The sequence below is a fragment of the Cryptococcus neoformans genome, chromosome 1 (assembly GCF_000149245.1).
Source record: "Cryptococcus neoformans var. grubii H99 chromosome 1, complete sequence".
NCBI classification, from domain to species: domain Eukaryota; kingdom Fungi; phylum Basidiomycota; class Tremellomycetes; order Tremellales; family Cryptococcaceae; genus Cryptococcus; species Cryptococcus neoformans.
In genome coordinates this window covers 1,811,723-1,838,883 of record NC_026745.1, presented here as the reverse complement: position 1 = coordinate 1,838,883, position 27,161 = coordinate 1,811,723, and the positions used below count along the sequence as shown (strand labels likewise).

Here is a 27,161-nt window from a genome sequence, read left to right as displayed (position 1 = left end):
TGGTTTCAGAAACAAGATGGGAATGGCCCAACAGGGACGTACTTGTCAGGGGGGTAAGTCTCGTTATAGTGAATGGCGTGGTACTCATGACCCATCATTTCTGCGAGGGTCGCATAGTCCTGAAAACCCTTATCAGTTTGACTGCCTTTTCGGTTGCGCTTACGCAGCAAGGCAGCAAACTTACTTTAGCAAAGCCTTTGCCCATTATCTAATCCAAGGGGAAAGAAAGTATAGAGTCAGTCATGATCTGCACGCCGCGAAAAGAAAGCCATACCTCAAGGACACCACTGCCGGGCTTCATCCACAATTGATGACTCAAGCCATTACCGTGAACGCCAAACATGACGTCAGCCTTCAAGGCAAGGCAGAACTGCCCGCGTTCGTCAGCATGCTTTGGGAGGCGGAAAAAAGCGGACAGCGGTAGCTGTACTTACCTGTTGTACTCGAGGCAGGTTTTCCATTTGCGCGTTGTAGAACTCGATCACGCCTTCTTTATCAAGTTTGACCATCTGCTCCAAAAGGGCGTCTGCATCCTCATCAGCTAGTCTTCTGTTCGTCAATTGTCGGTTGATATAGACCACAACCGGAGCTTCGGCGCGCTTTCGTTGAATGTCGCAGAGTTCAGCCATGGCGAGAGTCTTTAGCCTGTTTCGCATGGGGTCCATCCATGTGGAAGGGACCTTGAGGGAGGGGAGATCGGCAGTGGCCTTGTTCCAGAATCGAACTTCGTCGCTAATGCGGTGAGCAGCCCACCGCTGGAAATGATTATAATGATCAGCAAACAGCAAATTCGGATAGATAAGGAAAGAGAGAATCTCACGTCAGCAATAACGATCCTGTCGTAGATAAAAGTCATCTGGGATACTGTGCGATCTGTAAAGATGGGGTTGTCCTCAATAGCAACGTCAGGTAATACGGACTGCTGGAACCAGGTAGTGATACGAGCGGGATCTCTCTACAGAGCCATGGTCAACGGCGTGTGTGAACACAAGGAATGGAAGACGCACCCAATCAGTGGCGTTGGCGCGGTATATGAGGCGTGCTGGAAATTCATGCTCGCCAACAACACTTATTAGACGCCAACAACCGAGGAACAGCTCGCCAACTGGATAAAATGATGAGAAACCCCCTCCAAATAGTCATGAAATTCACAAAACGAGGCACTTACTGACTACATGACATCGTTAGCATGCGATGTTGATTGTAATACTTATTCACACTTACAATGGAAATAATGGTCCAAGAATGAATTCCATTTGCCCTCTTTCACATCGTTGAAAAACATCTACCTAAATGAGCTTTCATTGCATTCTATTCGCATCATTTGACTTACACTAATACCCTCCTTCCTGATAGCTGCGGGCTGTAACAAACCTCTATCCATGGCTTCCTTCGGTGTCATGATCGCAAACCTGTCCTCCCCTGCAGGAGGGCGTTTCTTAGAAGGGTCGTCTAACCTCGCGAGTCCCGAAAAGATGTAGTCTGCCCCTTGTTCGGGGAAGCTTGAGGGGTTAGTTGTGAGAACGAGGAAAGTGCCGTTGGAGAAGTAGAGATTGCGGAAATAGTCTGCGGATACGGCCATGAATGGATGAACTCTTATCTCAACAAAGCAGCTGTGACTTACTGAAACCAGGCACACCCACAATGTACTCGGTTTCAGGATACTCATCTGCCGGGACATAGAGTGACCGCTTTGCTGTCCATGAAGTCGGCAGGAAACCTAATTGCTATATGCCCATTCATTAGTCACGATGCTGTCCCTCATCGATTTACAAGCTGATGCAACGTGCCATGACTCACACTGACGCTGGAATGGGCCTTGTAGTTCCCCCCGATCCCCAAATGAGTGAGGATAGTTAACAAGGAGATGGTGAAAATACCCGCGAAAAAGACCTTGCGGGATAAGAGAGCCATGTTATAAGGGCTGCACTTTCTCACTGCGCTGGCAAAAGCGGCTTAGCTGCTGATGCGGTGGCCGGATTCTTAATACGGGTGAGTGGAGATGATGGGTCGCTTTAAAAATGTCAGCGCAAGAACAGGATGGGACCTGAGCACGCATGAAAAGCTGAATGTAATAAAACGCGCCCGTCGGGACATAGCTTCCGTCTTCGCGATCGCCCCAGGCACATCGCCAGACACTCAGCTCAGGTCCCATCAATCCCAGCAAATCTTTTTAGGCACCAGACTTGCCTCATAGACAACCTCTTCAACAACTAACTTGAAAGGGATTAAATGTGAACTTAAGATCTGACATGCATCCTCATTACGATTGCCAAGAAAATGTAACTCATGAGATCTAGGAAGTATTACATACTGGTACTTATGGAAAAGAGTGTACCCTCCCCATTTGATTCCTTTCTTCTACCTATACTAGCAATATCGATTGCATGTATCATTTTACAATGCACGTTTTCGGGCAAATCAAGTACAATAATCTAATACTTGGTAGACTTCGCTTCCGCCTTCCGAATTGCTACACGCCTCTATTTCATCCCATCTATGAGATCCCTCACTCACCTGCTCAAGGTCGATCTCATCCCATGTTTTGTATTTGTTTCCCGAGCTCGTCAAGCGTCGTTCAGAGCTGCGACCGTTGACTTTAGGAGATGCGATGTTGTCTATGAAATTTAGGTCAGGAGAAGAGGGAGAATGGTCAAGGGTTTTTTCAATTCCCATTTCAGCTCTCACTGCTTTCGCAACGGCAGCGCGATGTGAGGGAGCTCCATCCTCCTACCATTCTCGCCCCCCAAGACGCCTTTGATCACCATCTCAGTGTACAGTACCTGAGTGCGTTGAGGGACTCAGCCTTGGTCCTGACACCATTTTTGACCGTCGATGGAGCTAGAGGAAAGCGTAAAAGAGGGGATTTTTGGTAGTAACTAACCGCTCCCCAAACCATCAGGCTCTGTCGACCAGAATGGAAGGTTGGTAGGATGTGTTGTGGAACGTACGCTTCGCCTATGCATCGGGTAGTCTTTGGCCGTTTCGTAATTCCTCCACCCAGCTCCCAAGACATTGTACTGTATTCTTCGCATGGACGCTCCAGGTTTCACGAGGATTGCGAACGAAGTCCCTCACAAGAGTCCTTACTTGTTCCTGGTCCAAGATCTTTGGCCTTCAAGGGATTGAGAGCGGATAAGTGTGTCCAGGATGCGCATACTCTCGACACTAGCGCTTGATTATACACTTTGGGACGCTATATTGTTTTGCAAGACTGCTGAATGGTTTCTCACTTTTGTAAGCTTCTGCAATAGTTAGCTTGGTATGGGTGGAGGGGCGACCTAGGGTGCCATTACGGAAAAGAATCAGATAGTTATAAGTACATGCATGAACAATTCAAAGTCATAGTTGTGGGTATAGCCAAAGACACGTTGCGGGATCAAATGAGGGGGAAGGGAGCATATTCTTTTCTGTAGGCACTACCAGTTCTGTTTTCAAGTAGTCAGCCCTGGTCATCAATCAAGGTTTTCCATCAAGGACTCGGATTTAGAAAAGAATCAGAAAGAGGTTTATCGATCAAAGCCGCGGCTCAGCAACAGCCTTCTAGTTGATGAAATAGGTGTAATCATCATGATAATTGGATAGAAGAGGAGTAAAAATGGTAACGAAAGAAATGATGAGAGGATCCGGACATGACGACTCACTCTGTATAAACGTCGTCGTTGCGACAGCTCGTAACTCCAACAGTGTTCGCTCCGGAACCTACACAGGGGTAGAAAGTCTCACTTTACTGATATGCGGGAAGCTGTTTGTTGAATGCGCATAAGGCAATAAAGCTAACAACGTTAGGTGTTGAGCGATGGAGAAACACTTTTAACAAACGAAAAAGAAGAGAACTAAGGAACACAAAAATTTGGCGTAAATTCTACAAAATGAGGGAGAAACCCCAGCCCGAACTCTATATATACTTTGTATTCCATAACCATATTTAACTAACGTTTTTCTTAATCAGACATCCGGCCATCCAGGGTTCGTAAAGCGTGCCTGCACATTTCCCTGTGCTAAAAACCTTAAGACACGCGATGTCGTCGCCAGAAAAGAAACTAGTTATCGTCTCTGCGGCTAACCAGCCAATTCTTGATGCAGCCAGGGCCGGTCGGAACCATATGGAAACTCCCTTTTAGCATAATACATCAGCAGTCTGTGCCATCACACATAAAACGCTAAGCCGGGAAAAAATCGATAACACCTTCCCCCAGTCCTTTGAAGAAGCCAGCAGTCGATCGCTAAAGTCTTTTTTGGCGTCATAACCACGAAAATCTTTTTGGCACCATGTTTTGGACATCACGGGGCAACATCAAGCTCTTTCTGACCGCCTCCTTGGCCCTCCACATTGTCATCCTCACGGCCCTCTTTTTCCCGAGCGAGAAAGCACACGATCTTCTGGGTGATGATGCTTGGTCAAAGCTGCTAGAGTACGGAGTCAGTAAGACGAATTGCGGAGTCGATAAGACAATCTACGAACAACATGCCTTGGCAGTCCAGCAAGGCAGTACTTGTGGAATATGCCAGTTCGATCCCGAACTGTGCGAAGAACTTGGGTAGGCCATCCTCTTGGTTGGTTGGTTGTAAAGTAGCTTACATAAAGATTCAGAGTGGACAATGTCCAGCGAGCACTTTCTTATGTCGGGACCAACGCCCGTTTGAGACGAGTATTGGCCAAACTCAGGCGAGGAGAAAGACTCACAGTCGGTGTTATTGGAGGTTCCGGTAAGTCCCATGTCTCTTTCCTCTTCCCCTCTCTATCCTCAACTGTTTGCTCATATATTGCCGCACCTTGCAGTCTCAAGGGGCTTTGGTATCGACAGAGAACCAGGATACACCCCTAACACACCCACAAATCTCAACCGTATCGTCTTTGATCGTCTCAACAGTTTATTCCCTGCTCCCAACGGCGTCAAAGTCGGTGAGAGCGGCAGGAAAGAAAATATGAACTCATACATCAGTGGTGCTGTTGGTGGTGTTGGTTAGTACCGTCTTCCCTTCTTCGGACATTGTGCTATTCGGTATTCTAATGAAAACGTAATAGGTACTGACTATTTCTCGTTATGTTATGGTGAACACTTGCCGGATGATATGGATCTTGTCCTCATTGAACTTGCTATCAACGATGAAGTGTGAGTACAATTCATCATGCATAATGCAATGTCGAGAAAGGATGCTGAGATAAAAACAGGCTTATTCGAAACATCAATTCTTATGAGCTTCTGGTCAGAAGTCTGCTCGACCTGCCCAATGCCCCTGCGATCATGAATCTCCAGTGGGTCTTTCAAATCTTTCAGACAAGTTTAGGTGTTGATGTCTTATTATAGAGTTTTTGCGCTGAACTTTAACACCATCACCAACGGTGGTGACATGGTAAGCCCTTCATACATGGCTTATAGGTTGCAAACTAACATTGGTCGACAGCATCTCGGAATCGCTCAGTTCTACGACCTTCCTGTTATCTCTCTCCGAAATGCTGCGTACCGCTCCGTCCTTCAAAACGAGTCCCTCATCCCCGAGTACTTTTTTGTCAGTGAAAAGGGAGAAATCGACACCCGCCATGTACGTCAGATGCCCCTAGATGACATGTTCATGTCAGGTATTATAGAGCTGATGATAGATATAATGTTTTGCAGATCAGCAGGAAAGGTCACAATCTCATGGGTCGACTTGGTGCTGCTTACATTGAGACCCAACTCTGTGAGATGGAAAAATTTGTGGCTTCCATCCCTGGAGCAGACTCTATGACCATCGACCAGTTGTACCCTCTTGAACCTATCCCTCGAGTGAGATTTTGCATTGCATATAAGTGCGGTTATGTAAATACTGATGAAAATCATTCAGATGCAAGTCAACATGAGGTACGACAAAGACGTTGTCATCCCTACCATTAAACCTCAATGTTTCCCGGCCAACGGTAAGAAGAATCCTCTCGTCCCTGTTACAAATGAAGGCTGGTCAGTCCTATTCTTCCTCTTTTCAAAGCCCATATCCTGACATCCAAGTACCACCCCGCCAGGCGAAACTGGAATTGGAAAGAGAAACATTACCTAATTTCCGACACCCCCGGCTCCCGAGTCACCTTTAACCTCACCACCGCCATCGGCAATATCGAAATCCACTATCTCAGGTCGTACCAGTATAATCTGGGAAGTGCGAAGTGCTGGATAGATGAAGATGTTGATAAAGCGGTGAGGTTGGATGGGTACTGGAAAGAGCATTACAACATTGGACGGTGAGTTGTATCATATTATTGTCCTTTCTGGCGATTCCGCGGCTAATAAGATTGCTTGGAACTGACAATGATCATTCATCCAGAGCTGCGACTATTGGGAGTAACTTGACTCCAGGGGAGCATAAGCTCACTTGTGAATTGTTAAATGAAACGGCGGACCCTTCGGGTGGGAAGGAATTCAGGTTGATCTCTGTTATGAGGTGAGTCAATTGGTTTTTCTTCTGTAACCATGATGGAGGCTGATTTATTACTGTCTTTGCAGTATCTAAAAGGTATAGAATTGTGAATTGTAACGTTGTGCGAATAGGATACATCATGATAGAGCATAGAAGAGGATTTTTCCGGCCTTCTTTTCATAACAATAGCCTGGGAAGGCAGTTTGTCTCGGTTTGTCTCGTCAGTCATCGGGCGACTGAGGCCGTCAATCTCTGGGTTATCGGTTTTCATTCATTCTTAGTTATTGGACAAATGCATACTTATTATCAAATGACTTAAAGGTTAAAGTAATGTCCAACCGCATGTGATAACACGTCCTTTAAGAGCGGCATACCTCCAATATGGTTGAAACAAGATAAATTCATTTCCACAATCACAACCTCAGATATACATGTTGAATGCCTTCAAAACCAAAATCATGTTGAATGTACTCTTTTACAATAATTTAATGGTGGAACTGGAGATGATTGTTAGCAAATTAAATAAGACAACATTGAATAACAAAACATCCACTTACCAATCTCAAGTCAGTGTGGCAGAACACCAAGTTACTCTCATCCGCAGCTTTAATACATTCCTTGTCCATGATACTTCCACTGGGGGCTGCGAGGTAGGTAGCGCCGCTCCTCTTCGCTCGGTGAACATTGTCGGGGAAGGGGAAAAAGGCGTCAGAGGCACAAGCGACACCAGTCAGCTCCTTCATGTGCTTTTCCCTTTCCTCCTTAGTCAAAGGCTCGGGCACAGTCTCGAACAAGCTCTCCCACTGAGCACGCTCACCACCCTCGGCTTCAAACGCCTGGCCAGTGACGAACAAATCGATGGCATTGGCCTTGTCGGCTCGCTTGGTGCCTTTCTTGAAGGGCAACTCGAGGACACGAGGGTGGTGTCGAAGCCACCAGTTGTCAGCCTTGTCACCAGCGAGACGAGTGCAGTGGATACGAGACTGCTGACCGGCACCGAGACCGATGACGGTACCATTAAGAGCGTAACAAACGGAGTTCGATTGGGTGTACTTGAGAGCAAGGGTAGCGACGACGAGATCGGTGACGGCAGACTTGGGGAGATCCTTGTTGGCGGTGACAACATTTTTAAAGAGGGACTCGTCAATCTTGCAGTCGTTTCGCTTCTGTTGAAGGGAAATGCCGTAGACCTGTCGGGTTTCGATCTCGGGGGGAACGTAGGTGGGGTCCATCTGGAGGACACAGTACTTGCCACCCTTCTTCTTGCTGAGGATCTCAAGAGCCTCAGGCTCGTAGCCAGGCGCGATGACACCGTCTGAGACTTCTCGAGAGATGATCTTGGCGGTAGGAGTGTCGACAGTGTGGGAGAGAGCGATGAAATCACCAAAAGAAGACATCCTATCGGCACCTCGAGCCCTAGCGTAGGCGCAAGCAAGAGGAGACAACTCCTTCAAGTCTTCAACACCAAAGACCTTGGCGGCACGCTCGTCGAGGGGAAGACCGACGGCGGCACCGGCGGGAGAGACGTGCTTGAAGGAAGCAGCAGCAGGAAGATCGAGGCCGGCGGCGAGCTCCTTGACGAGCGCCCAAGAGTTGAGGGCGTCAAGGAGGTTGATGTAACCGGGGGAGCCGGAGAGAACCTTAATGGGCATCTCACCCTGCTCAACGAAAGCTTGGGCAGGCTTCTGGTGAGGGTTGGCACCGTACCTCAGACCCAGCCTCTGGTATCCAACACCGGCGCCAGCCTTCATTTCCTCCTCAACGCCGGGAGTAGCGTAAACCTTCCTGAAGTAATCACTGATAGCCTCGTCGTAGCTCTTGGTGTCCTCGAATGCCTTGATGGCAAGACCTCTCCTGGTCTCGGCAGAGACCTCGCCCTTGGCTCTGAGCTCAGCGACAATGGTCTCATAGTCGGAAGGAGAAGAAATGATGGAGACACGACCATGATTCTTGGCAGCAGCACGAAGAAGGGTGACACCGCCGATGTCGATCTCCTCAATGGCACCGGCAAGGGTGCAGTCAGGCTTTGCGGTTTGAAGGACGAAAGGGTAAAGGTTGCAGACAACGAGAGTGATGGGAGAGATTTTGTTGGTAGCAAGGTCGGCAAGGTCAGAAGGAATATCTCGAGAAAGGATACCTGTATTATTTCAGCAATAGTCCTCTTCCAACACACTCGGAATGGACTCACCACCGTGAACAGCGGGGTGAAGGGTCTTGACTCGACCGCCCAACATCTCAGGGGCCTTGGTGATGTTGGAAACATCCCTGAACGACCGTGAGATTGAATACGAGATACGGCATGGACACTTACTCGATCTCCATACCAGCCTCTCGGATCATTTTGGCGGTACCACCGCTGCCCAAGAGCCTGAAGCCTAGCTCTTTGAGGCTTTTGGCGAAGGGAAGGAGGCCAGTCTTGTCGTAGACGGAGAGAAGGGCTGGGGCGGTGTCAACGTTGCTGCTTGCACACACTGCCGTCTACTCACCGATAGGAGCCTCGGAAGACATTTTTATGGTGTTTTAAGGGAGATGGAAATCCACATCTTTTACAGAAATTTTAGACTCGACACTACTACGGCAGCAGGGCACGCGCGGCGGTCGCCCCCGTCTCCACCCACCTGGTGGTCGTCGGTGGGATGGGTTAATCAGATTATCAGTCACAGAATACCACATCATCATCATGCACAATTATTATATTAAATTATATATATATGCATGTACGACGGGGGGACAATTCAATGAGTGGTGTTTTTCGTTGTTCTGTCAAATCTCAAGAAACGCGAAACAGGAAAGAGGAGCGGTACTCAGTAGGATGTGAGAGGTAGACAAGGCAGTCTAAGCAGTGAGTGAACCACCACAGTCAGATTGCCAGTACCTACTGCCAAGAACCATACGGTACAGTATTATTGGCTGATCATCTGCGCCGGCAGCCAGGGGACTATCATATAGTGCTAATCGCCTCCGCTTCCTTCTTTTCCAATACCTGCCTTGTTTACTATGTACCTTCGATCCTGATAGCTTTACGTCTGGAAGGCCTTGGCAGAAGAAGACGAACAGCGATAATTCTCCATGGATGGACGACGGCAGACGTTAATAGTGCAGGTCACGTCATTAAAAGATAGCGATAATGAGCATCCAACATCTACCTAGGTGAATTATTTATCGCTTAAATAGGCGTCAGCAGATCACATACAGTGACACAGATAGAAGGGCACATAACGGCAAATGGTTGCGTATCATGGCATCTTTCCCTTCAAACCTCGAATGAGCTATGAGTATTGTAAAGGCTCATGTTATCCGTCAGTTGGAAGATAGATCCCTACCGTTAAATATTTGTGATACCGAAAAGGGAAATTTGGGAAGGTACAAGAAGAGGCGATGAAAAAGATTCCTCCCTCCCCGAGTTGAACGAAGAAACAGGAGGATGTTAAGTTTCGCGTTCGCCCGAGGAATTTTGAGATCAAAGGCAGGCGAGCAGTAGTAATGCATCATATATAACGTAAACATATGCGGTGTTATACGCTGCACGGGTTTGTTCTATTGCAGTATGTATGCTACTGGCTGTGCTCGTCATGTAGGACCGATGAATAATTGACCAAAGTCAATTAGCAAAAGGCCATCACGATACCATCCGCTACTTTTCTGCATCTCCCCCCTCACGTAAAATGAAAAACTAATCGAAGAAATAATGAGCGTCCTTAGATATTTTCGATGACACCATCTATTTAGCACTTTTTTCTCCTCTGCCCTCTGCTGCCCGATAAAATATTTGAGAAGAGTGCAGCGAGATAGTTACTGCTGATACGTTCTTGTTAATGATTATTCCGTCAGTCGGCTTTCTTCTTCCTTGCTCCTTCTTGTTGGCCTCGCTCTAAGCTAAAGTATTCCATTGGCATTCTTGTCCTAGATCGATTTTCTGAATGATCACACAAACAAAGAGCAATGAAGAATTGGGAGTCTTTTCTTGTTCCTTTTCTCTGTTTCAGATTTCTGATTATATTTATCTATGAGGACCTCCTGCGTGTATCACCACCGAGAAATTGAATATAGCCAGTCGCAAAACTCAAAGGCCGGTTATAGTCGGGAGCTTTCCACATCTCTCTCCCCAGTTTCAAAAAGTATCTGTTGATTCTGTTGATTGTTCTGTTTTCTAATGAGAATAGAACAAGACTTAACGGAACTCGTCGAGTTTCTCATTCAGGGTCCAGAACGCGCAACACATCAATTTCATGTGGTTTTCCGTGAGATCTTATTCTTGTCTTCGCCCGAATTCGGACCCCGTAAACGAACTATTTCGGCCTTGGAGCCGCAGTCCCCAAACGCCTCCTTTCTATCAAAACCCTCTATACAAATTTCGTCAAAAAACAGCGGGAAAACTGCCGACCAGGCTCCTGATGACATATCCATCCCAACCGCAAGCCACCGTTCCTGAGGATTGGGATAACATTCCTTGCAAACAGCGTGACGAAAGACCCATGAGACCGACGGAAGACTAAACCTTACTTTGCAATACAGTTCACTTTAGTCGTTCGTTTATTGACGCGTCCGGTTTGTTGACATTTTCATCTTAACAGGTATCTCCTTCATCATCCCTGACCGTTCCATCATTCATCATCCGTCATTACTCTGCTTATTCTCAACAACTTGCCATGCTAGCATTTACCACATTGTTCGGTATCTCTTGACGCCCAATTATCTTCCTCCGATGTCTGGGCTTTTCCCATGACCTCTGTCATGCGTCGTTCTGACTGGTCCACATCGAACTGGAACCGCCATCTATGTCAACAAATAAGCAGTAATGGTGTTAATGCCAAGAGAGATAAGAGAATTTTATTGACTACAGTCCGGACCAGCTCCTGTTCTAGACGATCTTCACTGATCTCTAACCCGCCTCTAACCCGCCTCTTCTTCTCCGTCTGCTCCAATCGATTCGCAACCAGTGGGCTTTTGAACGACACATATAAAAGATGAGTGGGCCTCAGCATGTAGTCTTACACCATCGTCTTCTTCTAGCTTTTTTTTTGTTTTTTGTTTTTTGTTTTTGAACAGACCCGGCATCACTTGTCGTCCTACATTCATTGCTTTACAACGAGTAAGTTTTTACCTTGCCCTTTTGGGGAAAGCTTCGTATCAACCAGCTATTATGTGCAGTATACAATAGACGATATGCTCGTCAACAACCTCTTCTACTTGATCGCCGCCTTGGTAACGTCTGCGTTCGTCGTGGCCCAAGATGATGGCTGGCATATCGACTACGTTTACACCCTCATGAACGCGCAGCTAGACCCGATTGTCTTTCCTAACGGACAATCTGACCACATGCACAAGATTATCGGCGGTTCTCGGATGGCGGCCTACTACAATTTCGAAGACTACCAGTCTGCAAAATGCTCTTCGCTGAGGGTCCAAGCAGACAAGTCCAATTATTGGATGCCAAGTAAGTCATTGCATCTCTCATTCATGAGCCTTAATGCTGATTTGTGCCAGACCTTTATTTCATCAGCGAGGATGCTAATGGCACCAACATGTATACGTCTATACCTGCCAAGAGCCGGTTCTATTACTTCCTCTCTAGAAGTACCCAAAATGAGGCAGTTATCCCATTCCCCAAAGGCCTTCGTATAGTCGCCGGTGACCCAAACAACAAAGCTGTTACCAAAGTCGCTACATTCACATGCCACGTGAAAGCCGATTTCAGCGACAGCATCGACGCGAACAACTTCCATTTCGACCGTGACTGTCCCTACGGTATGAGAATTGAATTGTTCTTTCCGGCTTGTTGGGATGGGAAGAACCTATACAAGTCGGATGGATCCCACATGTCGTATCCCAGTCGAAGTGTCCGATCAGGTCGATGCCCTTGGACCCATCCTGTTAGGCTTCCGCATATCCAATTGGAATATACTTGGCACGTGTCCACAGTTGCACCTGGCGTACCTTTGAAAGGACGATTGGCTTGGGCAAATGGTGACACCGTGAGTAGCTTCTCGCATATCTAGGCTACACCGAATGCTATAGCTGACTTTTTCTGTTCGTCTAAAGACTGGCTACGGTGTCCATGGGGATTTTGTGAACGGTTGGGATTTGGATGTTTTAAGAAGGGCACTGAGCGATCCCACATGTGTCGGAATCAAGAAGGCAATGCAAGTTATTTTCATTGTGATCAGTCTCCTATTACTTATATCCATTTAGTCCAATGGAGGAATGTCTCACTCTCAACAACTATTTTGACGATGCGGCCGCTCGAGCTTGTACCCCTGAGCTCGGTACCCCCGCTGAACCATATGGTAACAACGATAAGGTCCCTGTTCCTGTTCTCCCCGGCTGCAATCCTCTTTGGGGCGCCAGCGGACCCAAACCTACTTGCAATCCTCCAGTCCCCCCCCTCGATCTCTCCAAATTCAAGGGCAGAGACGGTCAATACATTGCTGAGGACGATGAGCGTCGCGATTTTGTCCTCCCCACAACTCCTGGCTGGAAGAATATTGCCTGCTTACACGACATTACCTCAATTTCTGGGGGTGTGTCTTACATAGACGCGTCTATCACTGTCAGCTCATGTCAATCCCACTGCCTTACTGCAGGGTATCGCTATGCTGCAACAGGTCAACAAGGTACCACGTGGCATTGCGTTTGTGGCACGGGTATCAGCGATACGGCCACCGTCGAGACTGGCATGTGCCTCATTGCTTGTCCTGGTGATCCATCTCAATTGTGCGGTGGCTCCTACATTTATAACATCTTCTATGCCCCTCCCGGAACCATCAACACCGATTCTACCAATGTTCGTGCCGACGGTTCCAAGTACGTTGGCTGTTATAAGAACCCTTCCAACCCTTCCACCGGTCTTTTAGGCGCTTCTACCTACAGTTTCCAGTCTAACGCCATGACTACTGAGATTTGCATCAGTGCTTGTGCTCAGAAAGGAACTAACTGGGCGCTCACCACTAGAGGGAGGTGGTGTTATTGCGGTAACGACTGGAACTATGGTTCTGGCCCCATCGTACCCAACTCTCAGTGCAATGTCCCGTGTAATGGAAAGTCGAGCGAAGTCTGTGGTGACCATTACAGGTCTTCAGTTTATGATATTACCCCTGTCAAGGTTGAGCTCTCTACTGCTGTCCATCTTGCTGGTCATCAGGGTTGTTATGAAGACACTGGCAGCCGTCTTGGCATGACGAAAAGTAGCTGGACGTCGACCACCATGACTCAATGGCAGTGTATCAACGGATGCTCCGAGCTTGGATACGCTTATGCTGGGTGCGTGATTTTTTTCGTGTCTATACCCATCCTAGGCTGACAGCTTCCGCAGTATTTTTAGAGGCAATCAATGTCACTGCGGCAACCCCAACTCCAATCTTGTCAGCCTTCCTGCCAGCCAGTGTCAAAATCAGTGTGCGGGTAACTCGAGCATTACCTGCGGCGGTTCAGCAGCCATGGATCTTTACACTGTTGCTGCTGCCACAGTAACTCTTGGGACTGTCGCTTCCAAGAAGCCTCCTGGTTACGTTGGGTGCTTCAAGGATCAGGGGTCTAACGCGGCCTTCACCGGCAATGTCTACACTCACAGATCAAACTCCATGGACACTGAAATGTGCAAGCAAATTTGTCTCGAATTTGGTTACACTTACGCTGGGTGAGTCGATTCCCGTCCGATCAAACTTCTTGAAACTAACCGTCGAATAAAGTCTGAAGAATGCAAACGAATGTCGCTGTGGCAATAATCATCCTGCTAGCCAGCGAATGGTCAGCAGTCTTTACTGTACGGCGTCTTGCTCTGGTAGCTCTAGCCAGACTTGCGGCGCTGCCGGGTATCTTGAAGGGTATAACATCGCAGACACCATGTCAACAATCAGCAAGCCCGAAGGCTGGCGCGGATGCTACACTGATAATTCCAGGAGCCGTACTCTTCAAGGTTATTCCTACTCTGCCAACGGCATGACCTCCAAGGTTTGCCGAGCCACTTGTGGTAACAAGGGCTTCACTTTAGCTGCTGTTGAATTCGGGTCACAGTGTTTCTGTAAGTTCTGTCTCTAACCAAATGACCGGATTCTGACGGGTTGCTAGGCGGTAACTCTCTGTCGGGCGGCACCCGAGTTCCAGCGTCTGCTTGCAGCATGCCATGCTCTGGCAACAGGGATGAGACTTGTGGGGCTGGCGGTCACCTCGATCTCTTCAACGCCACAGGTGTTTCTGTGGTGAGCAACGGGATCGCCGGATATATGGGTTGCTTCGCGGACTACTTCGCCCTTAATGGCGCCTCCTACTCTAGTGACTGGCTTTCTGTTGACTCTTGCAACCAATGGTGCTATGCTCGAGGCGCTAAGTATAGCTCAGTGCGCAACGGCAACACCTGCAAATGCTCTTCTAAGGCTCCTTCCTCCTTTACTACTACCGAGTCCTGCAACAATCCTTGTTCAGGCGACTCTACCCAGCATTGTGGTACCCGTAGCGCTGTTGCGGTGTATGAACTCTCTTCCACCAACATTAAGTCAGGTGACTTTGTGATTTCAAGCAGCTCTTCCGGCTATGTTGGTTGTTACAGGGAAGGTTCATCGCGTTTGCTCCCCAGCTACTCCTTCTCCTCATCTTCGATGACCAACGACATGTGTATCACTAATTGCAAGTCCCTTGATTATGATTTCGCTGGAACGTGAGTACAGCGTAGCCTGTCTGGAAGTAGCAGTACTGATTCTTGTTTAGGAAGAATGGGAATGAGTGTCACTGTGCGGCTAAACTGGATGCCACTTCCGGCGGTTACAGGATGCAAGATCGCGTCTGTTCTAAAGCCTGCAACGGCGGTAGCGGTAATTGCGGTGCTGGTGGTACCCTTTCAGTGTGGTCTACCGCCAGGGGTACCGTTCCATCGACTGCTGAAGGTCTTAAAGGATGCTTCGCCAAGGATAGCTTCATTTCTTCTGCGTCTCTCTCCTACTCTGGCAGTTACATGACTACCGACCTATGTCGACGTGCTTGCCGAGCTGGGGGTTACTCTATTGCAGGTCTGACTAACGGCTATACCTGTGGCTGCAGCAGCTCTACCAATTATGGAGCTAGGCAAGCACCTGCTGTTTGTAACGCTCCTTGCAGGGGCAATCCATCACAGACCTGCGGTGAGGCCCATTCTACTGCTGTTTCAATCTTCGACACAACAGGTGCAGGCGCTCAAACTCCTTCTGGGTACCCTCAGTATTATGTGGGGTGTATCGCGGACAAACCAAATCCCAGGACTCTGCCAGACTTCTCATACAGGGACCCTGCCATGACCAGCGGGCTTTGTCGCCAACAGGCTGTTGCTAAAGGTTACGCTATGTACGGTACTGAGTTTTCCGTAGAATGTTTTGCGAGCAACAGGAAGCCCAATGTCGGCCTTTTGCCCGATTCTTACTGTGCTGCGACATGTGGTGGTGAGTTCTCTCCACAGTGATCAAGTCTAGCCCTTGCTGACTATTTGAGAAGGTTCTTCAACTGAAAAGTGTGGGAATGGTGGTCGATTGTCATACTACGCCATCCCAGACGGCGTTGGGGCTGCTAGTTCTTCCTCTAAGCGGCGTCAACTTCCACCCCCGCCAGCCTCTTCTGCGGTGGTCAATGCTAGTTCTAGCGAGAGCGTCACAAGGCGGTCGCTTCCTTCCTCAGAATTGAAGGGGAGGGACCTTAACCGAGTAGTCCACCGACCAAGAGGATGGTACACCCGAGCATAGATAAACGCGATTCCAGTTTTGCTGAATAGACACCACTGGGGGGCTGTCTCGTGTTTTAAGGACCTTGTAGCATTGCATTTACTCTTAACTTCTGTTCTTTGCAATTTTATTCCAATGTCACTCCTTTCATAGATCTTCCTCCGTACTATCATTCCTATGACATTTATGGTCAGTAACGGTTGCGCTGTGCACTTTATTTCAATCCAAAGATTGGAAGCACTTGTCCAAAAGGAAGGATGTGGCATGACTACTACATGTATCTATAGATGCGTATGAGAGTACAACAACCATAATAAACCAAAAAAGATCAACGAACTACGGATCGTCTACCAAAACGAGTATAAAAGTAAGCAGGCAAGCAAGTTTTTACTTCTGTTCAGAAACACAAAAACAAAAGGGAATATCCATCAAGTCCTCTCACCTCTCTTCTCTACCGCTTCCCTCCTCCTGCTCCCGCCCTCTCTCTCTATCCTCCCTTTCTCTTCTTTCCTCTTCTGACCAGTTGACCTCTTCATATCTTGGTGGTAATTCCAAAACCTCTGCACCAGTCCTAGATGCCACAGGCACTCGCCCAGCATCTCGATGTACCATATACCCCATCTCCTGCTCTCTCGGCTGTCGTCTTCTTCTCCCCGGTCCTGATGTTGCGAGAGGTGGCAAGGACCTCGCCATCGTGGTTGAGGACGGAGACGTAAAGCTGGTGTTAGGCGAAGATGGTGATGGGGAAGATATAGCAAGCGTCTCGCGCTTCAGATCTGCAATGTCTTCCGATGCCCTCTCTCCACTGCCGTGTCTAAACTCCCTTGCCCTTCCCTCAGTATCACCGTCGCTACCTTCCGCAGACAAATCCACACTTCTCGAGGTTGGGTCGTGCAATACAAGAGGACCGGGCGTTCTTGATCGGGGCAAGTAATAAGACATGTTGGATGTCGTTGCTGTGTAGGTTGGGTTCGGCGTATAATCGTGTGCGGAGACGCTAGCACCCGCAGGGAAAAATGGCATGTCATAGTATTCCCCATTCGAGTGTGTTAGAAGCGCATCGAGTGATGGTTGTCTGCCCGTCCCCATTGAAGCCTGAGAATCTCCCCTCACTCCTCCACGCCTGTCGGTTGCTGTGGTGGCTGACGATTGGACACCATTAAAAGACGTACCAGCACCGAAAGACGTAAAGCCAGAATCTGATCTACCCGTAGAATACGTTTGGCTTCCAGATGAATACGGGTAAGTATACCCTAACTTGACCGGTTCTCTGTCCCTGAACGGATCCATATTGTTGTCGAGTGGCGAATCCGTCGGAGGTGACACGGAATGATTGCGCGTGTTGTTCATGACGAGCGGCGCAATCTCTCGCTCATGCTGTTGATCTCGCCGCGAAAGATTATCTTGAGATTGATCGCGGTGCGAATCGCGGGATGCGATGAGATCAAGTTGAGTTTCCGAGGGAGAATGGCGAGTGACAGCTTTGGGAGACCCTCCTCGTTTCGTAAACATGCCCCAACCACCGCCTGCGCCTGCAACAGCAGAAGTGCCTGCGCTAATTGTGGCTTCTTGCGCGCGTCGTCGATTTCGGGCTCGACGGCAAATGAACAAGAGGCCAACAAGTACCAGTGTGCCAAGGACGGAGCAGACGACTGCTACAACTGTCCGGACGACGGGATTGGATTCTGAATCTTCTGAAACAGGGAGGGTCGCTGTTGCCGTTCTATGAAAACATCAGCCTGGTTCAGGACTAGATAAAAAAGAGCTTTATCAAACACTTACGCTGTGGATCGCGATCCAGTAACACTCGGTGCCCCACTGCCATCAGATTCACTCCCCACACAGCCCATCGTACCCTGTCCCACAGTAAACATCCTACTCGACCCTCCACTCGCCCATTGTTCGGCACTGCCTATACCTGCCACAAGAATAAATCTTGTGCCCTTTGCCATATCAACTGTCCAGTTAAGGTGCGTCGTCCCATGAGAAGTATAGGTAGTAGGGTTGTCGGAAAGCGACGATTCAGGGAGATGCGACGCAAAGGAAGAGTTTCTGGGGAATGTGATGGGAATCGAAAACGAGTTGCCCAATGGGATGACACCGAAGAGTGTTGGAGGCGCTGTGGTATTGCCAGAATGTTCACTTGACGAAGCGGCAAATTTGTCCAAATCGATGTCAATTTCAAGACCTTCAGGCAAGCCGTCGACATAGATTCGTTTGGCGACATCCGACGTGACGTTTGATTCCAGAGAGGTGGGCCATGACACAGAGATATTGGAACACTGAGGCGGGTAGTCACTGCCATCGGCAGTTGTCAGATTGAAAGAGAAGGAATAGAGAGAAAGAATTTGAGCGTCGGTCATGAAGCAGGATTTGGTGCCGGCAGCTGCTGGGCCGACAGCTGAGATACGTTAGCCATGGTTAGCGATGAACGGCGGAAAATATGACTAACTCATAACATCTGTAGTCGCAGCGTAGGTGATGCCGGACGCCCCCCATACGGTAAGTATGAATTGTAAGCCTTCTGGTTGCCGTATGTAGAGCGAGTACTCGTTTGTCCCTGCTGGTATGGAGTCTACCCAGACCTGTGTGGGAGTAAGCGCGGACTCTCTTGTCAGGATGGAGGGACGCACGTTGTAACCATGTTGCACGATCTTAGTCTGGAAAGGTCAGCTGTGGGCGCAGGCGTGGGTACGTACGGGTGTGAGTAGGAGGTGGTATGGTCCGTCGTCTCCCGACCATTGGACGAGAGAGGTGCCACACTCGGTCGCCCTGGGGGGTCAGCTCGGCGGCCTGACGCGGGGACTTACTGAGTCATGTTCACGCTGAGGAATCCGGCCGCCACCACGTGGAGGAGGAGGAGGAGGGAGAGGAGTGGGCGCAGCATGTGGGGCTGGCTGTTTCTTGTCGCTCGACATCCACATTCAACGAACATCAAAACAACCATATCCTTTTCCCCACCCTCCCGCGTTACGTAACCGCATCTATAATCCCACGACACTTGCAAGGAACGGACGTCATCCGATCCCTTTTGGGCCCAAAACAAAATAAGGGTCGAGAATGCATGGTGTGGTTTTCCGCCTCTTCTCCTGAATACACAAGCATCCTCCATCCATATTTGATTCTACTCCTATCTGCATCGCCCAGAGCACTCCGTCCTACCGCTCTTCCCGGATTGCTCCCAGATTTCGGTCCCAACAAGGATCCAAACAGTTTCGAGTCCTCACGCACCGTCACTTTGCACCTCAAAGACAACAACACTTTTTATCGCATCTCATTTCATCAACATTACATCTCGCATCATCACAACATTATGACTCAGCTCAAGGTAAGCCACAATGGACATAATCCATGCTGACATGCAGCGCGTCCTTGTCACCGGTGGTCTGGGTTACATTGGCTCCCACGTTGTCGTCTCTCTCCTCCTGACAGGCAAATACCAGCCCATTGTTATTGACAACTGCCACAACTCGTATCCAGAAGCTCTCAATCGATGCGCCGAGATTGCGCGTGACGAGCTGGGTGCTGATGCTCCTCAACCGATATTACACGATCTCGATCTGAGAGATGCTTCCGCGATCGAACAAGTGTTTGAGCAGTACGCGGCGGATGGTGGCATCTGGGCTGTCATTCACTTGGCTGCCCTCAAGGCTGTGGGCGAATCTGCAGAGCTTCCGCTCAGTTACTATAGAGTAAATGTTGCCGGGTCAATTTCATTGCTCGAGGTGAGTTCAGATAAGGGGAAATGAAAAAAAAAAAAGTGGAATGCTAACGCGTTTGCAGATAATGGCCAAATACTCTTGCAACAATCTCGTCTTCTCTTCGTCCGCAACAGTCTACGGCACTCCTGCCACTATCCCTATCCCGGAAACTTCCCCGCTGATTCCCGAATCATGTTACGGTCGCACAAAAGCAATGGTCGAGGAGATCATCCACGATTTGACCAAAGTCGGTGCCGAAGAGGGCAAGCCTAATTTGAGGGCGGTCAGTGTCCGGTATTTCAAGTGAGCTATCGCCTTTCCACACGCGAATGACTCATGCTAAACAATACTAGCCCTGCAGGTGCACACCCTTCTGGTAAACTTGGTGAAGAACCTCGAGGTAAACCAGGAAACCTTCTCCCACTCCTTGCCCAGATGGCAGTTGGCCGAGAAAAATCGCAACTCAAAGTCTTTGGCACGGATTTCCCCACCCCCGATGGTACATGCGTCAGAGACTATCTTCACATCATGGATCTTGCCCATGGCCACGTGCTTGCGCTTGACGCTCTTGCCGTTCCCTCGTCCCGACCCAATATCTTTTCTGAAATTGATCCCAAGGATGGTTACTTCCGTGCTTTCAATCTCGGCAGAGGACAGGGTATGAGCGTCTTGAACATGATTGAAGCGATGAGGAAGGCAACAGGGTTTGATTACCAATATGAGATTGTGGGAAGGAGGTACGTCTATTTTTCCAGGTTTTCATATGTGCTGACACTGTATATAGGAAAGGAGACGTCCCAGATCTTACTGCCGACCCTTCTCTCGCCCAAAAAGAACTCGGTTTTGTCGCAAAAGAAGATCTTGAATCCATGTGCAGAGATCTCTGGAACTTCCAAACAAGACATCCCACAGGCTACTCATCTTAGGTGTAGGTGGCGCATTCATATACGAAATTAGAGGCATCCGCTCTTGTGGGTGAGGTGGGGATGCAGTAACTTTATCGTTTCAGAATGAGGCGTTGGGGATTGTAGGGCAAGCTGCGAAGATGAAAGACGGCGTGGGGGAAAGCAAAATGGAGGGGAAAGCGAAATGTGAAAGATCTCATTGGGTAACACGTGGCAGAGGCGTAAAAACGCGCAGGGAAAATGTTTAATTTCAGGGGCTCATCCCCAATAGTAACCCTCAATCCAGATTCCAGATTTTAGGCTTTTTTTCTTCCAACATTCCAATCGAACCTATGCATCGGCCGTCAACAAGGTCGATGAAGAAGGAAAGTGGCTGCTGTAATAGGGACTAGGTTGGATATGGGAGTACATAGAAGTGGTGTTTCCTCGTGTTTTCCTTTTTTCTGGTACTTACGTGCAGCATTCATTCATACTTCATTTATCGCCAGGGGTTTTTATTCAAATGTTTTTTTTTGTTTTTCTTTGCTTTTGCATTATTTCATCTCTGCATCCAGCATCTTACATATTCCATGTCAACTAATTGGGAGTACTCGTACAGCGCGCGCGGTTGTTCAATCTGTAAAAACGCGAAAATCAACAAACGAAATTCGGAAAGTGAAACGTGAAAATGCAATGTGCTTTTTCTGCGACGGAAGTAGTACAGCAACAGCAGGTTATTGCGGCACAAATGGGGCGCACAGTCACGCAATTCATACAAGCTGGGTCAACTACTGCGATTCATGTCAGCATATCCACCACACCGAACAGAAAGAGCAAGTCCCAGATATATCATTCAAGCCGCAACAACCCATAATCATCACCGATCATTCGATCTGATCGTAAGTTTGTAGCTAGGCGATGTGTATTTACAATATGGCCCTCCTCATCATCTGCACCACCGTACCTAGGGTGGGTGATCGACAAGAGTTTACGCCACTGTAATGCAATAGAAAGATATCCATGCATAGGCATGAGGCAGCATACCCGACCATTGATGTGACGAGCGAAATATATTACCAGTCCGATGTCAACTGATATCATACTGATGCATCCTCAGAATGATCAAATAATTAAACATTAAATGGTATCAGTCTGATTCGAAGACGGCCGCGTCCCAGTCTGATCTCAGTTGGACAATCCGATCCCATAAAGCAGTTGGTAGCTAATGCTAGTAATGATGACACTTTATTTATCCATCTCTTTCGATATTTTGGGATTGTTCATTAGTATTATTTGATGCAAAGATAAAGATCTGTATGAAAAACTGTCTTTCGGTCCATGCCCGCTTCCTCCTCGCTATCTTATCCCAGTTCGGCCACTAGATAAACAACGATGATAAAAATTAAGGCGGCGAAATGGCTCAGTTTACACAACATTTATTCATTTCTCTTCCTTCAAATTAGACAACTGCCTAATTCGTTCGATGACCTTCGTTCTTTACAAAACCTACAGTTGGGCAACTACAAAACCTTTTACAACTTTATCCATCCTTCCGGCTCTGCCTTACTTTTCTTACTCTTTACCGTCAGTCTTACAGTCTGCACCTCGTATCCTCTCAAGTTCAGCTGGACGTAAACGTTATCGCCGGCATGAGGATTATCTTCATCCCCAAGGTCGGACGTTGCTTTTCCCTTGCCGTCCAATGGATAGAAGTGAAGAGTTTCAAGATGGTCTTCCAGGATGTTGACAAGCTCGGCCTTCACCACAGCCAGATGCGTTCTATCCCGAATGGGGAGTAGCGTTAACACGACTCGAAAGTGAAGTGCCATTTGAGACTCACATGTTGAGCTTGACTTTAGCATGGCCACCGAGATGCTCGTATACCCTCAAAATGATGGTCTTGGTCTTATCACCAGAGAATTGGTCATCCTCGCCTCGTTTAATGGTCTCCAGCATGACATTGGCAGCTCCTTCAAGTGTAAAGGGAGATGATCTGGCCAAAGGTGAAACATTTGCCAAAAAGTTCTTCGGAGCACAACGCACTACAGTTGTTGGAAACGTTGTCAGCGAATGTTTTAGTTGCACAGAAAGGTTGGCTCACCGGACAATGGTGAATTGAAGGCATAGGCGACTTGGGCCACATCACTTTCAATGAAAGTACTAGTATGAGGATAAATGGCAAATGAAAACGAATGCGTTCCAATATCGCAATCTGCGTCTGGCTGGGTAGGGGCTCGTAAAAGCGAAAGACGCATGACATTACCCTGTGTGGCGCTATAGAAAGGTCAGTCGCATTACATTACACTGAAGAGTAAAGTTGAAAGTACTTACTAGCCATATTTGCAGTCGTTGAGGATTGCGACGCCATATCCATACTGCGATGTCGTCAGGTATGACTTGTATGTTATAGCAAGATTGAGAGGCTTACCTCGGATAAGTCAGCAAACTTGTGCGCGCAGACCTCGAATCTAGGCGGAAGATCAGCAAAAGGGGTCTTCAGCAATTCAACACCGACTCACTTGGCGGCATCCCAGCTGGTGTTCCTGCGAGTGGGCCGAGCAACAGTTCCGAATTGCGTATCATAGGTGGCAAAGTCAGAGTAGATATCAAGCGGAAGTTCGACTTGTTGGTCACATTAGCACAGACCCAAGGAACAACATCCGAGCGAAGACAGCTTATGCTCACACTTCAGGAATTGATGTTTCTCTTTCCAATCACTATTAAACGATTAGGCAACAATCCCTGGATCAAAGAAGCAGGAGTCTTACATAACGGCGTCGAATCGTATCATGCTACGGGCGCCGGGCTTCATAGAAGCTCCAATAGCGTCCATAACGATCTTCAGAAGGATAAGCTTTGCTAAATCTCTGCAATCGCACGATACCCACGTCGATTTGGATAAGACTTTTCCCTACTCGGCAGGTGGTGCTAATGATGCCCCTTAGAGGACCGTTCTCTTTGACACGTAGTGAGCCAAATTTGAGATGCTTTTGTTTCTCCAGATGAAATTCGTCAACATCCCTGCATGGAAATTAGCATCAAGCCAAGTTATAGGAGCTCATCCACACTGAAACATACCATGCGCTACATAGTGACCAGATATTGGTAAGCATTTTCCTTAGTTCTGACGACCATTGTACTCACTCCCAAAAGTTCGGATGATCTTCCATGATGACCAAGCCGCCTGTCTGCCCAGGAGCCACAAGCTCTCTCCTGTCATTTATTGATAAGCATTAACTCCCCAGTGAGGAAAATCAAGTCCATTTACTCCAAAGCTTTGTCGTAGATACTGGCAATTCTCCCGTCTTTGATTTGCAAAGAGATATTGTCGTTCGACATCACGGCTACGTCATCTTTCCCCAGGACAACTACGCCGTACATGAACTCGTTGATGTTCGTGAACAGAAAGATGACTTACTTGTCACCCGAGGCGAGGCGTAAACCCCCTTAGGTAGCGCAACCATTCCTCCATTGTTTTCCGTGCTCATTAACAGCCACCCTTTCTTTCCATCATCTGTGACCTGCGCAGATACTTGCCGAAGGCCGGTGGCCCCTTTTCCTAGATGCACTTCAATGACTTCCCGACGAGAATAATTGGGAATTGTGTTTATGGCGAATACCTGGCCTTGGACTTCTGCAGGAGACGGAAAATCTAGAGGAGTTGATTGCTTAAAGAGGATGGAGTTTGCCTCATTCAAAATACCAGTGATTGAAGAATGGAGTGCGGCATATTTCTTTTCAGCATCTTCATAGATCTTCAGGGGGTCAGCCTTCCGATGCGTTCATCGGAAAAAAACAACATACCATAGCGATACCACTTCCAGGCAAAACATCATGGAACTGACAAAGTAACAGATCTTCCCAAGCAACATCGAAGCGCTAATTTTGAGCATTATTAGCCAGTGGTCACTGATATGTGATTGACTCCCACCTCTTTGGGATACTCATAATCAGTATCAACAAGGCTGGCTATGGTGGCAGCATACTCCGCCTGCCTCATAAGGATTTCACTCTTCCTGTTACCCTTTTTAATTGAGGCATGCGAAGTATACGTTCCTCTATGTAGTTCGAAGTACAGTTCTCCCCTCCAATAAGGCAGCCTGGTCCCATTCTCTGTTTCCTTCCTAACGCTATAAAAGAACTCGGAGAAGCTTCCGCCCATCTTGACAAGCGGCAGTTGACCTCCTGCATCAGGGCGCTGACCGATAGCTCGAGCTCGGCGGAGTTTCTCCAGCATGGGAGGAGTGGGACCGCCGCCACCGTCACCGTTGCCAAACAAGAGGAGAGCCTCAGCTATTATGAGAGGTCAATGTGTAAACATTTTTCCCGACCAAGGACCAGCTCACAAGTGACATCGAGATTTTTATGACCAGTAACTCCTCGTCGGATGTCATCGATATTACACCTTTGGACGTTAGCTTAGGCAACAGGCAAATCTGAAGGACATCGATCTTACTGAGAGTTGTAATTGTCAACAGGAGTCATGTGCGTCAAAACCTGAGACCCATCCAATCCTACCCAGTTGAATGTACTGTGCGGGAAGTTGTTGATAGAGTTCCATGACAGCTTCTGCGTGAAGAAATTTTCGGCTCCTGCTTGTCGAGAGATTTGAGGAAGCTGACTGGAGTAACCAACTGCATGTAGTATTAGATGTACGTTGGTTGGAAAGTCTGTTGTAAAGTTCAAGACTCACAAGTGTCAGGTAAAACGAACGTATCAGACCTAAAGCCGAACCTGCTCTCATAATACCTCTGTCCATACAGGAATTGCCTTACCAAAGCTTCACCTGAGGGTAGGTTGGTATCCATTTCAACCCACGTCGCTCCAAGAGGTTGAAAATTACCCTCAGATACCTTTTCCTTGATCCTAGCAAAAAGCGAGGGATAAAGTTGTTCCACCCATTTGAATTGTTGAGCTTGGGTAGCGGAAAAGCGATGTTCGGGATAACGGTCCATAAGATCGCACTGAGTTGACCAAGATCGAGCAGATTTCTGCTGGGTCACGTGGAAAGGCCAGAGCCAGGCAGTGTCAATATGGCTAAGTACCAGTCAGCCACGGATTGTTTTGTTTATCTCGTGCAATGTACCAATGTCCAATGCCCCAGAGTACCCCCTTCTCCATCCCAGCATTCTCGCTCTCCTCCTGAAGTTTCTTCTCCCAATCTTTACCAAGGATCGTTTGTGCCACTTCTCGCCCCCTGGCAACACTCTCTAGGCTTCCCGTCTCGAACGCATTTAATATCTCATTGGCCACCCATTGCGCCTTTTTGGCGAGAGCTGAATCATCTGGGAGGGCATTGTACACTTGGTGGATTGCGTTGAAGTCCCACATCAACCTCCATGCTTCCTCGTTTGGGACTACCAAATCGGCGGAGTTCAACCGATAGTACCTATTAGGATCAGGGGGGTCCATGTTATTGATACCGAACATGCCGTTACAGCTTGCCTCGATATAATAATGGGCGACTCCAGCATTCCGAGCAGAGTGGGGGATGATAAATTCAACACGTCGGTCCTCCCCAAACCCACCCGTCAGACCATGGATGGGATCACCATCTGTTGTGAATATCATGGCTTCACCAGAACAGTCAAATTCAAACTGGACCTTCTCATAATCTGACCACTCCTTGGGGATGTAAAGGGTGACTTTGAACCAATGATTCGTCCAGCTTGGCCCAAAAGATTCACCCTTCTTTGTAGATTTGAAAGTCTGGCGTTTGGCTTCTTCAAAAGTGGGCTTGGTGAGACCGGGCGCTGACCATACTTCGAGTTTAACATGTTCTGAGTCGTCTAAGCGGTGAGCATACAGAAGAGAGGAAAGGTTATAATTTGCGTAATGGCCCCCCTTTCATGGCAGATGTCGGGTCAGATGATTGCCTGTAACCATTCAGACAATACAAGCAACATACGATAAATTGATCAAGACGACCGCGAATGGACCCCAGGTGCTTGTACTCTGTGACACATCAGCCTCGGCTTGTTTCGCGCTCGGTGGTTTATGCAAGCAACGTCCACCGATCACACTCCCCGCATTCTCCGAAGTTGCGAGGTCCCGCACAGGAATTGAGATTGATACGAAAGCTAAGGCACTATCATATGAACAGCAAATCTCCTTGAAGATACCAATCATCATTTGAAGGAGGAGCTTTGGTTCACTTTTCGCATCCCATTGGCTGCGACTGGCCCGGCTGCGGATGCGAACGCCTAATAACATGGTCGAGGATCGACGACTACTTACTCGCCTCGGTAGTCCTCTGAGGGTAGTCCAACTTGGAGGATGTGATAGGGTTATGGCTTCCCATGGTGATGTATTTCCTGGAGTGTATTACTGTCAGGAGAAATATAGTATGGATAGATGAGTATAAAATGCTATGTCACTCAGCTCGGACAACTCACGCAACTCACCCACCGTCATCATCAAGCTGCTTGTCTGAACAAGAAGTCAGGTGACTGGACTCGGCGATATCCGATATTATTACTACTTCGCTCGAGGTTGTG

General features: G+C 48.1%; 8 protein-coding genes and 2 non-coding genes; 4 read left to right on the top strand and 6 right to left on the bottom strand.

The window, feature by feature from the left end:
- Positions 1-2,202, bottom strand: part of CNAG_00702 (hypothetical protein) — a 2,678-nt gene extending 476 nt beyond the window's left edge. The window contains exons 1-11 of the mRNA XM_012191011.1: positions 1,801-2,202; positions 1,625-1,727; positions 1,334-1,566; positions 1,225-1,285; positions 1,169-1,171; positions 1,008-1,105; positions 821-955; positions 435-755; positions 275-370; positions 185-208; positions 43-119 (exon numbers count right to left, since the gene is read on the bottom strand). Of these exons, the coding sequence (XP_012046401.1) occupies positions 43-119; positions 185-208; positions 275-370; positions 435-755; positions 821-955; positions 1,008-1,105; positions 1,169-1,171; positions 1,225-1,285; positions 1,334-1,566; positions 1,625-1,727; positions 1,801-1,914 (1,265 nt within the window). The 5' untranslated portion in view covers positions 1,915-2,202. The remainder of the gene's footprint in view (positions 1-42; positions 120-184; positions 209-274; positions 371-434; positions 756-820; positions 956-1,007; positions 1,106-1,168; positions 1,172-1,224; positions 1,286-1,333; positions 1,567-1,624; positions 1,728-1,800) is intronic.
- A 233-nt stretch (positions 2,203-2,435) lies between these two features.
- On the bottom strand, positions 2,436-3,035 carry CNAG_07380 (hypothetical protein; the record flags this gene model as incomplete). The annotated part of the gene is made up of 3 exons (XM_012191673.1): positions 2,436-2,483; positions 2,518-2,618; positions 2,885-3,035. 3 exons carry the CDS (start codon positions 3,033-3,035, stop codon positions 2,436-2,438), a joined length of 300 nt encoding a protein of 99 aa, XP_012047063.1.
- A 267-nt stretch (positions 3,036-3,302) lies between these two features.
- CNAG_12093 lies at positions 3,303-3,864 on the bottom strand. XR_001045380.1 has 2 exons: positions 3,645-3,864; positions 3,303-3,428 (listed from the first exon to the last, which is right to left on the bottom strand). It is a non-coding gene; the product is annotated as a hypothetical RNA (non-coding RNA).
- Positions 3,865-3,957: 93 nt separating this feature from the next.
- Positions 3,958-6,713, top strand: CNAG_00701 (hypothetical protein). XM_012191010.1 has 12 exons: positions 3,958-4,541; positions 4,595-4,710; positions 4,784-4,966; positions 5,030-5,117; positions 5,177-5,260; positions 5,313-5,358; positions 5,410-5,547; positions 5,622-5,771; positions 5,830-5,942; positions 6,005-6,220; positions 6,304-6,420; positions 6,483-6,713. The coding sequence occupies exons 1-12, from the start codon at positions 4,273-4,275 to the stop codon at positions 6,487-6,489; spliced, it is 1,527 nt and encodes a 508-aa protein (XP_012046400.1). The 5' UTR covers positions 3,958-4,272; the 3' UTR covers positions 6,490-6,713.
- Positions 6,648-9,043, bottom strand: CNAG_00700 (phosphoribosylaminoimidazolecarboxamide formyltransferase/IMP cyclohydrolase). XM_012191510.1 has 5 exons: positions 8,883-9,043; positions 8,708-8,834; positions 8,585-8,661; positions 6,954-8,533; positions 6,648-6,893 (listed from the first exon to the last, which is right to left on the bottom strand). Exons 1-5 carry the CDS (start codon positions 8,902-8,904, stop codon positions 6,882-6,884), a joined length of 1,818 nt encoding a protein of 605 aa, XP_012046900.1. The 5' UTR covers positions 8,905-9,043; the 3' UTR covers positions 6,648-6,881.
- A 63-nt stretch (positions 9,044-9,106) lies between these two features.
- Positions 9,107-9,968, top strand: CNAG_12092. XR_001045379.1 has 2 exons: positions 9,107-9,238; positions 9,327-9,968. It is a non-coding gene; the product is annotated as a hypothetical RNA (non-coding RNA).
- A 639-nt stretch (positions 9,969-10,607) lies between these two features.
- Positions 10,608-16,403, top strand: CNAG_00699 (transmembrane receptor). XM_012191009.1 has 11 exons: positions 10,608-10,910; positions 10,971-11,488; positions 11,548-11,833; positions 11,884-12,371; positions 12,439-12,539; positions 12,589-13,656; positions 13,709-14,032; positions 14,085-14,416; positions 14,464-15,049; positions 15,100-15,803; positions 15,856-16,403. The coding sequence occupies exons 3-11, from the start codon at positions 11,563-11,565 to the stop codon at positions 16,098-16,100; spliced, it is 4,119 nt and encodes a 1,372-aa protein (XP_012046399.1). The 5' UTR covers positions 10,608-10,910; positions 10,971-11,488; positions 11,548-11,562; the 3' UTR covers positions 16,101-16,403.
- On the bottom strand, positions 16,318-18,995 carry CNAG_00698 (hypothetical protein). XM_012191509.1 has 6 exons: positions 18,890-18,995; positions 18,779-18,851; positions 18,713-18,739; positions 18,532-18,664; positions 17,862-18,480; positions 16,318-17,802 (listed from the first exon to the last, which is right to left on the bottom strand). The coding sequence occupies exons 1-6, from the start codon at positions 18,964-18,966 to the stop codon at positions 16,518-16,520; spliced, it is 2,214 nt and encodes a 737-aa protein (XP_012046899.1). The 5' UTR covers positions 18,967-18,995; the 3' UTR covers positions 16,318-16,517.
- Positions 18,996-19,152: 157 nt separating this feature from the next.
- CNAG_00697 (UDP-glucose 4-epimerase) lies at positions 19,153-21,405 on the top strand. XM_012191508.1 has 5 exons: positions 19,153-19,407; positions 19,445-19,804; positions 19,863-20,083; positions 20,134-20,517; positions 20,565-21,405. Exons 1-5 carry the CDS (start codon positions 19,393-19,395, stop codon positions 20,704-20,706), a joined length of 1,122 nt encoding a protein of 373 aa, XP_012046898.1. The 5' UTR covers positions 19,153-19,392; the 3' UTR covers positions 20,707-21,405.
- A 520-nt stretch (positions 21,406-21,925) lies between these two features.
- On the bottom strand, positions 21,926-27,041 carry CNAG_00696 (alpha-mannosidase). XM_012191008.1 has 21 exons: positions 26,902-27,041; positions 26,573-26,619; positions 25,751-26,508; positions 25,358-25,701; positions 25,121-25,298; positions 25,011-25,069; positions 24,596-24,957; positions 24,469-24,543; positions 24,083-24,419; positions 23,933-24,032; positions 23,809-23,877; positions 23,743-23,748; positions 23,553-23,685; positions 23,433-23,503; positions 23,350-23,381; positions 23,184-23,286; positions 23,093-23,132; positions 22,996-23,039; positions 22,766-22,938; positions 22,505-22,706; positions 21,926-22,443 (listed from the first exon to the last, which is right to left on the bottom strand). Exons 1-21 carry the CDS (start codon positions 26,963-26,965, stop codon positions 22,197-22,199), a joined length of 3,444 nt encoding a protein of 1,147 aa, XP_012046398.1. The 5' UTR covers positions 26,966-27,041; the 3' UTR covers positions 21,926-22,196.
- Positions 27,042-27,161: the final 120 nt, after the last annotated feature.

Bases quoted from the DNA above. Each gene is read 5' to 3' on its own strand.
- CNAG_00697 (XM_012191508.1), top strand. The intron at 20,084-20,133 runs GTGAGCTATCGC...AAACAATACTAG, and splicing joins GTCAGTGTCCGGTATTTCAA to CCCTGCAGGTGCACACCCTT. The intron at 20,518-20,564 runs GTACGTCTATTT...CACTGTATATAG, and splicing joins TATGAGATTGTGGGAAGGAG to GAAAGGAGACGTCCCAGATC.
- CNAG_00700 (XM_012191510.1), bottom strand. From the start codon at position 8,904: ATGTCTTCCGAGGCTCCTATCG. The intron at 8,662-8,707 runs GTAAGTGTCCAT...ACGGTCGTTCAG, and splicing joins GAGGCTGGTATGGAGATCGA to GGATGTTTCCAACATCACCA. The intron at 8,534-8,584 runs GTGAGTCCATTC...GAAATAATACAG, and splicing joins TCACCCCGCTGTTCACGGTG to GTATCCTTTCTCGAGATATT.
- CNAG_00696 (XM_012191008.1), bottom strand. From the start codon at position 26,965: ATGGGAAGCCATAACCCTATCACATCCTCCAAGTTGGACTACCCTCAG. The intron at 26,509-26,572 runs GTATGTTGCTTG...CTGCCATGAAAG, and splicing joins GTCGTCTTGATCAATTTATC to GGGGGCCATTACGCAAATTA. The intron at 23,382-23,432 runs GTAAGACTCCTG...ATCGTTTAATAG, and splicing joins ATACGATTCGACGCCGTTAT to TGATTGGAAAGAGAAACATC.
- CNAG_00701 (XM_012191010.1), top strand. From the start codon at position 4,273: ATGTTTTGGACATCACGGGGCAACATCAAGCTCTTTCTGACCGCCTCC. The intron at 4,542-4,594 runs GTAGGCCATCCT...ATAAAGATTCAG, and splicing joins GAACTGTGCGAAGAACTTGG to AGTGGACAATGTCCAGCGAG. The intron at 4,967-5,029 runs GTTAGTACCGTC...AAAACGTAATAG, and splicing joins TGGTGCTGTTGGTGGTGTTG to GTACTGACTATTTCTCGTTA.
- CNAG_00699 (XM_012191009.1), top strand. From the start codon at position 11,563: ATGCTCGTCAACAACCTCTTCTACTTGATCGCCGCCTTGGTAACGTCT. The intron at 11,834-11,883 runs GTAAGTCATTGC...GATTTGTGCCAG, and splicing joins GTCCAATTATTGGATGCCAA to ACCTTTATTTCATCAGCGAG. The intron at 15,804-15,855 runs GTGAGTTCTCTC...CTATTTGAGAAG, and splicing joins CTGTGCTGCGACATGTGGTG to GTTCTTCAACTGAAAAGTGT.
- CNAG_00698 (XM_012191509.1), bottom strand. From the start codon at position 18,966: ATGCTGCGCCCACTCCTCTCCCTCCTCCTCCTCCTCCACGTGGTGGCG. The intron at 18,740-18,778 runs GTACGTACCCAC...TGACCTTTCCAG, and splicing joins ACCACCTCCTACTCACACCC to ACTAAGATCGTGCAACATGG. The intron at 18,481-18,531 runs GTTAGTCATATT...AACGTATCTCAG, and splicing joins TGCGACTACAGATGTTATGA to CTGTCGGCCCAGCAGCTGCC.